Source organism: Idiotropiscis lumnitzeri, chromosome 11, assembly GCF_059441095.1.
Source record: "Idiotropiscis lumnitzeri isolate Australia: NSW breed Sydney's pygmy pipehorse chromosome 11, RoL_Ilum_1.0, whole genome shotgun sequence".
In the NCBI taxonomy this organism is placed as follows: Eukaryota; Metazoa; Chordata; class Actinopteri; order Syngnathiformes; family Syngnathidae; genus Idiotropiscis; species Idiotropiscis lumnitzeri.
The window spans coordinates 6,656,453-6,666,883 of NC_142401.1; the positions used below are offsets into that span (position 1 = coordinate 6,656,453).

The 10,431-nt window shown below is 45.5% G+C and overlaps 1 protein-coding gene across 5 annotated transcripts; it reads left to right on the forward strand.

Annotated features, from left to right (window-relative positions):
• Positions 1-442: 442 nt before the first annotated feature.
• Positions 443-10,154, forward strand: LOC148327094 (semaphorin-3D-like). Of its 5 annotated transcripts, none has more exons than XM_088309809.1 (20): positions 443-1,057; positions 1,914-2,003; positions 2,065-2,283; positions 3,361-3,487; positions 3,591-3,745; positions 4,354-4,416; positions 4,512-4,625; positions 5,088-5,178; positions 5,460-5,585; positions 5,655-5,797; positions 6,048-6,162; positions 6,398-6,467; positions 6,546-6,690; positions 6,831-7,053; positions 7,166-7,239; positions 7,597-7,638; positions 8,190-8,344; positions 8,856-8,920; positions 9,048-9,169; positions 9,502-10,154. In XM_088309809.1, the coding sequence occupies exons 4-20, from the start codon at positions 3,367-3,369 to the stop codon at positions 9,895-9,897; spliced, it is 2,220 nt and encodes a 739-aa protein (XP_088165935.1). In that variant the 5' UTR covers positions 443-1,057; positions 1,914-2,003; positions 2,065-2,283; positions 3,361-3,366; the 3' UTR covers positions 9,898-10,154. The 5 variants fall into 5 exon arrangements, with proteins under 5 accessions (XP_088165935.1, XP_088165930.1, XP_088165934.1 ...); XM_088309804.1 differs by having other exon boundaries at positions 2,081-2,283; XM_088309808.1 differs by lacking the exon at positions 443-1,057 and adding an exon at positions 1,076-1,437 and having other exon boundaries at positions 2,081-2,283.
• The last annotated feature ends 277 nt before the right edge of the window (positions 10,155-10,431 follow it).

The window sequence follows — 10,431 nt, forward strand, 5'->3', positions numbered from 1 at the left end:
TTTTGGTGTGCACTGCAAACAAAGTGACGTTTGTGACTTTAACCAGCAAAGTAGCCACAATAGCTTCACGCAAACAGTTGACATTGCTTTTCTTCTTCACTTGACTTTTGTTTGCTCACTTTACAGTTGACAGAAAAAGTCTACACACCCCTCCCTGTTCAAATGCCACCAAGGTAAATCATTTTAAAAGTTCTTCTAACTCGTCATTCAACGGTATGACCCAATGAAGCGTGTTTGAGTTGCTGGACGCCATCAGGCTGTGGCGGCTCCTTTCCTGTTTGAGTGGAGCTTGTCCCTGGGGAGCTCCCCTACAATATCTTTCTTTTATTTTTATTATTATTTTTTTTTATAGCTCCCGCACAATAGCCACTTCCCTCACGCAGGAAGTCCACATCCTGCTTCCTGTCAACATGACCACAAATCAAGAAAATACGTTACGCTGTGCCTAAAGGGCCGGCCGCGCCACTTTGCTTGAATCACAACCGTGCCCTTGATAAGAATTTCGGCCAATTTCGTTGACGGCTTTGTTGAACAGCAGCACCCAAGATGGATGCCTAGAGGCGCACGTTCGTGCACGCAGCTTGTGAGAGAGGATGAGATGAAAGCAACTTTTGTCCGGCGGCCTTGCACTATGATGGGAAGGAGAATGACAAGAATCCGACGAAATAAAAGCTGTCTATTGTGTCGCATGAGTTTTAATGCACTGAAAAGTTTTTTTTTTTAGAGTTGTGAGGGTGTTTTGTGGGAAGGGGCAGAGAAAATTAGACTGGGATCAACGTTTAATAAATGGAGATGAATTAGTGAGTTTTGTTCTTGCGTGTGGGATGGGAATGTTTTCATCCTTTGAGATTCACTTACACGATGGAGAAGATTCGAGTTTCGGACTGGTTCTTTGTTAAGGTCGGTGTGTTAGCTTCTGTCTACGTTTTGTTTTGTGGCGTGACGTCACCATGGGAACGGGCGCGTGCCCACCGAAGCGCGGCCCCCTCTTTCACGGACACGGAATGAAAACCTCAGGAAAGACATTCATTTCCCGCAATGGCCAAGAACTCAAAAGGTCAGCGGCTTGCTTCTCGTTGCTTCCTGTTGCCACAGTGACGCACAGCACGTGTTAGCACCGGGAGGGTAGAGCTAGCTTTGCTCATTTCGTTTTTGTTTTTTTTTGGCTTTCAAAAACGACACGAACAACGTCAACAAACGGACCATTTGACACATTTCCAAGCCCTCTTGTGTTTCGGTGTCAAACCTACAGTCTGGGGGCCATAGCTGGCCCAGCGTGTCATTTTATGTGGTCTGCCAAATAGCTTAAAAATAAGTGGAAAAAAACGCAACAGCTAATTAATATGATCAGTTTCTGAATCTGTATTGGCAGATCTCACTCATGAATGATTGGTTTTGGAATCGTGATCATACAACCGTGATTGGAGTACCCTTAAAGTTGAGTATCTTACCAGTCTCCATTCTTTGAGGGCAACAAGAAGTACAATGTAGCATGTGGAATTTTGGAATCGTTCTCACATTGTATTTTCAAAGGCACGGTGGCCATTTTAATGCTTATCCTCAAGAAGGGAGATGCTTGTTGAACATTTAAATGGGACTTGGTTCTGGATGGCTTTTACGTTTTATCCAACCTGCGTGAATTTTGTGGCCTTAATTTTATGTTGTGCTGTAGGCCAACTTCTCGACAAAAACTGAATGAAAGTTGTGTTTGCTTCAATTGACCTTTTTAAGATGCCGCTGCATGTGATTGACCATTTTCAACTCTTGACTGACTTGTGTGAGGTCAAAATCACCTGAAGAAATATCAGGTGCTGCCCTCAAGTCGTGAGCAACAGCCAGCACTAGCCTACATCCAACGGATGATCTAGTGGTTGGGAAGAAGGGATTAAGTGAATTTGTGTTTACTCCCCTAGAATTCTGGAGCTCATTCCGGACGACAGGATTTGTGCTGGACGTTTGGAGAACTTTTCTCGGTGCACTGACTCCAAATGGCCGAGAAGCGAGTGAGTAAACGCCTCCCACCACAGGAAAAGAGAAGAGCACGCCCACCTGAACGCAAGCAAGGCAAATGTTGTCACAGGGCGCCCGGAGGCGGGTGACGAGCTACACGTGCGCAACCGAGGTGCATCTCCACAACTCAAAAACTGGACGAGAAGCCCACCTGGTCCATCCGCTGAATGTCACACGCTTGAGTCCCGCGACGTGAACACCACCAAGGCCATCGCATCTCCTGTCTTATGACGTCATCGCCGTTCCCCTGACGTCAGGATACCAACACAACCGGTGAGCTGCAATTGAATTGAACTTAATTGACGCGATGACAATGTAGTGCTGGAAAGAAAGTGAGGTTTTATTTTCTATCGAGAATATACATACACTTACAACAGAGAACATTTTTAACATTGCCTTTCATAAGAGAACATCACACAATTTTAAATACAGAAATCCAACATTTTCTTCATTCATGATTTCATTACTGTCAAGCAAAACTAGGATGCCTTGCTTACTAGTGAGGATAATGCATTAATGAGCAGTTTTATATTTTTGTTTGTAGTATTCATTGTGCATCAAAAAAGTCTATTGAGCATCCCTAGTTTGTTAAGCTGATTGTTGACTTCTTCCTCTGATTTTCGGGTCAGGCTTTGTGTCACCTTGGGCTCCCACCATTGTGGATGCCTTCCGGTTTCCTCTGCGTGTGAGTGTGTGTGTGTGGATGTGTGTGTTTTTCCTTTTACATGTGGAAACATGTGATTTTTTTCCCCTCCTTTGTGTGTGCGTGTGTGTCTCTTTCCTGCAGTATTGTTTTGTTGACCCTGCTGTTCCTCAATTCAAGTCTAAATGTGGAGGTTATTGTTCTGTTGTCATGCATCAAATAAACATGTGCATGCTTGTAATTTGCATCAGCACAGATCCTTTTTTTTTTTTAGGGAAATATATTTACCAAAAAAAGAATCCACTTTAAATTATATTGACGATCATAATCAGTAATAATAATAATGCACCAAAAAATCAAAACAAAAACTTTTTAAAAATGTAATTATCACTATAGGTTTACTGCTTAGCCTTGAAAGATGTAATACCACTGTTGACCACAGGATGGCAGACATTGCTCAGCAGTGCCAACCTCAAGGCAGAAAAGAAGAGTGTGTCATGGCCACCACAGCACTGGTCTCGAAATCATTTGAGGAGTGGGGGGGCAAGGGGGGCAGCTCCCCCATTTCCTGAAAAGTCAGAATTTTGGACTTGCCTGATGCTTGTGATATACCAAAAATGTACACACAAATATGATGTCACAAGTGCAACTGTAACTGAAAGCAATTTTCCCGTGACCTTGTCGGCCATCTTTGTTGTTCGCTTCAGATCCAAATGGCATCCCAGTGGTCTCATCATTTTGCAATGCTGTGGCTCCTCCCACTAGCCGTGATAACGGCGGCAGGAACGAACACGCTCAGCCAATGGGAGGCTAGACTGAAGCTGTCGCATCAAGGTAGGAAACTGCACGTTCAGTTTTGCTCACAAGCTCATCACTGGACGTTGCGGGACCGAGGCCAAGAACTGGAAATCCGTTCACGTTGGGCTTTGATTGACAGAACTGAAGAACGGCTCGGCGGTCTACTGGGGGAGCGGCACCAGTGGCGGTTTCCAGGTGCTCCTATTGGACGAAGATCATGGCCGCTTATTGGTTGGAGGGAAAGATCACATCCACATGCTGAGCTCGGACAGCGTTGATCTTCCTTGGAACACGGTCTGACATCGGCAAAGCCGGAGCGTCTATTTCACCTCCACCACATCAATGACACCTTAATGTCGTCATTCTCACCTCAGTATGACGCATGTTCACATACTTGTGGCGTTAGGTGAGCTTCACGGCTGGTGAGGCACCGACATGGGGCTGACTTCCAAATTTCTAAGCCAAGCATTGTGCCATGGCAGCCTGATGTTAAAAACTATTACAAAAAATGCTATTATTTCCTGTAGTTATTAAGAGTAATATAAATCATAATCATAATATAAATGCTGATTTTTTTTATTGAAAATTTTTATTCCAAGTGGTTTTATAAATCCAATAAAATTTTTATTTTTTAAAATGAGTATTATCATGTTACTATTATCATTTTGAATGTGAAATAGTAGTCATTTTCTGACAGCCTTGCGGGCCAAATATAATTACAAGGAGGGCCAAATTTGGCCCGCAGGCCAGAGTTTGACACCTATGCATTAGATTAACATGTGATGTAAGTCACATTTTGCTCCCGAAATATTTCTGCACAACATCAACAATTTTTGAGAAATGAAAGTAAAGTTGTTTGGTTTGTTTGAAAAGTGAGCTTGTTGCCATGGCGGCATCCGCAGGTTTCCTGGCCCGCCGCTGACGCTGCCGTGCAGCTCTGCCAAGTCATCGTAAAGAGTTTGAACGTAAGTCCACATCTTCAAAGAGGACAAAGACAAAATGCATCGAGTCCTTTTTATTTATTTATTATTTATTTATTTATTTTTTGGGCTTCTTTCAGGACGACTGCGCCAACTTTGTGCGTTTGCTGCAAGCCGTCAACGACACCCACGTTTACGTTTGCGGCACGGGTGCCTACAGGCCGCAATGCGGCGTCCTCCAAGTAGGACTCAAGGTGAGTGCTCGCTTATCTTCTTTGCCGCTCCTTCCGTTGCTATCTACTTACAATGTTTTGTTGCGATGGAGGGCTCGATTTGCTGCTGGAGTGGAACAAAATACAAGAACTTGGTAATCACGGGTGGGCAAACGCTCTTAGATGAGGTTAAAACAGGTCAAATGTGTACAGCGTAGTTTCATAAAGTACTATACTGAATGCTCATATTTTTAACAATTAAAATGATATTTAACTAATTATTTCATGTAATAAATTAATAATAATAAAAAAAATAAATTAAAAATTGATTTGACAGTCTTTAAAGAGTTCCATCTGTACATTACACAAGGCGAACATATGTCCATGCGAAGTTTGTAACTGAATCAGGGCACTATATTCTTCAATTCTGCTCCTTAACCAAATTGTTGGTTCGGGTGTAGTTGAAATTGTTTTGACGTGTTCATGGAAATATGTGTCCTGTAGGAGACGTTCTCGCTGCTGCCTCACACCGTTACGACCGGACTAGGAAAATGTCCGTACAGTCCCAAAGAACCTTTCACCGCTCGACTCAGTGGTACTACTGAACACACACACACACACACACACACACACACACACACACACCCACATGTCTCAAGCGACCCGATAACAGAGCACGCGGATGTGCAACTTCAATGACGTCACTCTGATTCTGATTGTAAGAAAGTTCTCAAGTGCAAAGACGAGATGAACACGAGTTTGAATTTGTGCCTGCTTAGACCGCAAACCAGCCGGCTGACGCATTTGCCCTCAAATGGAGCTTGACTCGTGTGTCTGTGGTATGAAAGCCAAAAGATTGAATGCGTCCTTCTTTAGACGGCGACGTGTACGCCGGCACGTCGGTGGACTTCATGGGAATCAACGCCGCCATCTTCCGGACGTCCATCGGGGTCGGCGGGCGCCACCTGCGCACGGAAGCGTACGACCACAACTGGCTGAACGGTGACACCCGCGCTCAACACGCATCGTGACCGCACGGACATCCTTTGACTCGTTTGTCCGTCCCGTCAGTTCCCGAATTTGTGGCTTCCTTCGCCATCGCCGAAACTCACAACAGCGCCGACGACAAGATCTACTTCTTCTTCAGGGAGGCGGCGGTGGAGGCGGAGCCGTGGGATAAGAAGATTTACAGCCGTGTGGCTCGAGTTTGTAAGGTACGACCGCTCTGCTGCATTTGTATCAAATACATCGGACTCGGCAAAGAGGCTTGTCAGGAACTCTTTCGCTGCCAGCCGTTTTCCAGCATTCGGATAAATTTTTCAAGCGCTACCTAGCATGGGCGCAGATGCTACAGGGGCTGTCATGACACGTCTAAAATCCCTCGCCCAGTGATTGAGACAAGATCTTGCTGGCCCTGACCACTCACCACATGCCTGTTTGCCATTTCTTGTCTGCTGGACAAAGAACGACATGGGAGGAAGGCGGAGCCTGATCAACCGCTGGACGACCTTCCTCAAAGCCCGCCTGGTGTGTTCTGTCCCGGGGCCGTCTGGCGTCCACACGCATTTCGATCAACTCGGTAAGTCGGATCGTGTCCTTCATCTTTGCTACCATTCGACAATCCTTCATCCGTGTCCGCCATCTTCATCCGTGCCCGCCGTCAACGGGTTCCATTCATTCAAACCTAGAACCGGGGAAGTGTAAGGCAGGCGTGCCAAGCGTGCGATGGACCTGATGACAATTTCTGTCATGTCGCGTTTGGCTTTGAGTTGTTTCGTCGCAAACATGAATAGTTGCTGGTTCTCTTCCCTCAGAGGATGTCTTTGTCCTGGAGACGAAAGACCCTCAGAACCCCGTCATCTACGGCCTCTTCCGGACCTCCAGGTCAGCCTCTCATCGATTTTTTTTTTTTCATGCAGGGAAAGAACTAGAGTGGCACTGGCGCTTTTCCTTTGCTCTCAGCTCTCTTTTGGCAGGCTCAGCCGTGTGCGCCTTCTCCATGGCAAGCATTCGTGCGACCTTCAATGGTCCCTTCGCCCACCAGGACAGTCCCGACCATCGCTGGGTGGAGTTCAAAGGCCGCGTACCCTATCCAAGACCTGGGGCTGTGAGTTGCTCTCAACAAATTTTTTTTTTTGAAGGACTTCACCAATTATTGATTGGCGCGGCAACCGTAATGTTTAAAAAAAAAAAAAAAGCTTGGGGGTCTCTGAATGCTCTTTTGATGAGTCTGACTGGTTCCCCCAGTGCCCGAGCGAGACGTATGACGCTCTGCACGAGTCCACCAAGGATTTCCCGGATGAGGTGGTGAACTTCATGCGGCGGCATCAACTCATGTGGGAAGCCGTCCTGCCTGTGGGCGGACGACCGGTCTTCACGCGCGTCAATGTGTCCTACCTGCTGACCAGTCTGCTCGTGGACAGATTGGACGGAGACGGCCGAACCACTGACGTCTTGTTCCTGGGAACGGGTCAGCACCGCTCTCGCCAAAGGCAGAATATTTTACATTCACTGCGTCTGTCAGTGGAAGTTTCCGTCTTTATTTTTCTTGATCTTCATTTATTTGTGTGCGTGTCCTACAGATGATGGCAAAGTGTTGAAGGTCGTGACCTCAGCGACGGAGGAGATTGTTCTAGAAGAACTTAGCGTCTTCGAGGTGACTTCCATTTCTCCTCAAAGAAAACTTATGACTGTGGTTTTCATATGCCTCTTGCTCAAAGTCTGCAGGATTAGGCTCTAGCTCACCCGCAACCCAAGTGATGATCGCAAAAATTTCGTTTTTGCTGTCGTGTATGTTTTTCTTGTCGAGCAATCGTGGAATTTTTTTTTCTTTTTTTTTTTTTTCCACTGAAGCGGGAAGGATGACTTCATCCATTTTAGTCGTCTTAAGGCTGCTCCCTAGAAGCCAACGTCCAAAATGCCTTGGGAGGACCAAGTCACGTGTTCATTTGTCGCCAATCAAGAATTTGACATTATAATTTAAATAATGAATTTGAACATGTTTCCCCTACAGAGTGGAGTCGCCATTCGCCAAATGAAAATCTCCAGCAAAAAAGTAAGTCTGCGTCTCGCATTTTTACACCTCCTCATTGATGCTGGTTGATTCCAAACAGTGGTCAATTTTTGCATCAGTTGCTCCTAAAATGTGAAAGCCTTCACTGGGCAAAAGGGGAGCTTGAACATTACATAGGAGGGGGGGGGGCAGAGAAAATCATTTATAAACATATTTTAGAATATCAAATAAAATGCTGGAGGGTCTTAACTGGGATTACACCGATTTTTGGGACTACATTACACATCCCATTAAATTGTAAATAACACAATTTAAACTATTAGTATGATAATGTTTATAAAATATTATTCAACAATTGGTTAACTGATTTATTATTATATTATTACAATAAATTATTTTTTATAAATAATGAATGGGAAAAAATAGTAAAAATGAGAGGGAGTGATTTTCTTGTTAAAATTCACTATTGCACAAACACCTTTTTCTTTTGACTTCATGAACAAATCAATGAACAATAAAGACACATTTTCTAATGTCTTATTTGAGGGAGGTGTTCGCATGTACGAATAAAATGCTTTTGTTTGCCGCCACAGCAACAGCTGTACGTGTCCAGCGAAGGGGGTGTGGCCCAGCTGTCCTTCCACAGGTGCCACCTTTACGCCGACTGCAGCGAGTGCCGATTGTCCAGAGATCCTTACTGCGCCTGGGACGGACAGACGTGCTCGTCGCACTTTGTCACCGGCCGCAGGTATGTACCGACCCGGCCTTGGGAGCGCCCTTTTCCATACCCAAGTCTGGAGAGCAGCTTAATTGCAAAAGCACCGTCAGTGATGACCAACTCGTGATTTGTTGGCTACGCCGCCAAATAATTCTTAGCCAAATTCTGGGATATGAACTGATAGTAAAGAAAGTTAGTATGTTAGGGATGAAGAATCCGGGCTCCGCGGGGGCAGTGTCAACGGCCCGACTCTCAGCGGCGACTGGGCGCAGACCAATGTGAGCCATCCTGCTGGTGGAGGGTCAAAGGTCGGCCAGGTAAAATCACCTGAGAGAAGACAATGCAAACTGCCCCGGGTCGAGTTCACTTTAGATAAACACAAACACGTGCTCAATAAAAAAATTTAAAAAAAATTGTCTAACCTGTCACGTTTCCTCCAAGTGTTTTTAATTTCAAGATTAATCTTAAATAATCAGACCACCAAACTGTGTGTTTGTGTTTGTCTTGGTTGGGTGTGTGCATGCGCGCACGCGCGCGTCAGGAGTGCACGCGGACATGAGCCAGCGTCGGTCGAGTCCTGGGGTCAATGTCCAATCACAGATGATTGTAAGTTTTTAACATTTGAATGTAATTGACAACAATGATTGAAAATTGTTTATTCAGAGGATATATTATATAATCTGCACTATGACCTGATGGTTTTGAATCCAATTGACGTGTTTTTGTATTTGAGTTTTGGGTGACGTGAAGGTGACGTACGGTGTGGAAGGAAACGCGTCTTTCCTGGAGTGCGTCCCACACTCGCCTCAGGCGGCGCTCTCCTGGATGCTGCAGCAGAGCAAAGAGCGCCTTCTTGTGAGTTCAGCAAAACGTGCACACAGTACTCTTCAGAGAAATACGCACATTCGTTAATTTGCATCGTTGTTTTTTTTTTTCCTTCTGCTATTTGTACACCGCTTTGTTTTTTCTGTGGTCTGGCTAGAAGAATTAATATTAGAGCTGAACTTTGGCGCCATCTGGTGGCATTGTTCGCTCAAGTGTATTGAGTAGCTTTATTTAGTCCAGATGTCAGCAAATGACTACTTTACAAGGCAAGCTCCATGTTGACTATATTTAATTTATTTAGCTGATTGGAATCAGCATGACTTTTTTTTTTTTTTTTAAGAAAACTCTTCTTTTTCCCTCAGCTTCCCGTTAGCAACGACAAGCGCCTTGCACGCACCAAGGGAGGTTTGCTGCTCCAGCGCCTCCAACTGGCCGACGACGGCATCTACACCTGTAGCAGTACCGAAGGACGTTACGTTCGCATTGTCAGTCGCTTCCGCCTCCATGTCATTCCTGCAAGCGGTCTCCGCCCCACACCGGGCCTCGCTCCGGCCTCCAGCCCCGCGGTAGCTTGGCCGGCCAGCGCCAAGGAGCGGAAGATGGCGGAGCGCTACTGCGAACAGCTGTGGTTCCGAGATAAACGGCGGCAGCACAAAGTTTTCACCTTCAAGCTGAAACATGGAGGTAACAAAGCTCGCGTCAGGAGGAACCAAGCACAACATCAAACAGACGGCGTCTACCGACTTTCCGACGGTTGACGTCTGATTGGTGTCTTCAGGCCTTAACAGTACAACCCGCTTCAGCGTCTGGCGGCGTCAACATCCTGGAGATAAGAGTTCCAAAGTAATTCGGGGTTGACCATCATTTTAGGCAGCCATGAGTCTTTCACTGGAGCTCTCCATGGGCATCAACATGGCCGACTTAATGATCATTTCTTCAAGGCAAACCATTAACTTCCCCACGTCGGAATCCAATTTGCGAAGGGTCTCAAACGTTGCATTCAACCTGTGATTGTGTTGACCACTTGCCACACACCAAGCATCTCCAGCAACTTGTCAATTTTCAATAAAACTGCTTCCATCTTATGAACTTTGTGATAAATCAGGAAACTACCAGATCCTAACAGCAGGATACCTGTTATCAGAATTCCAGTTATGTTTGCATCTTTCCCTTCCTCCTTGGACAGAATTGACAGGCATTCAATCTTCCACTTTCCAAATGGAAACAGTACAGGTACGAGCTGTTGAATGATTTAGTTTAGAAGATAGGCTGCGTTTAGAAATTAACGGGTC

Bases quoted from the DNA above. Each gene is read 5' to 3' on its own strand.
- LOC148327094 (XM_088309809.1), top strand. From the start codon at position 3,367: ATGGCATCCCAGTGGTCTCATCATTTTGCAATGCTGTGGCTCCTCCCA. The intron at 3,746-4,353 runs GTCTGACATCGG...CGGCATCCGCAG, and splicing joins TTGATCTTCCTTGGAACACG to GTTTCCTGGCCCGCCGCTGA. The intron at 5,798-6,047 runs GTACGACCGCTC...TGCTGGACAAAG, and splicing joins GTGTGGCTCGAGTTTGTAAG to AACGACATGGGAGGAAGGCG.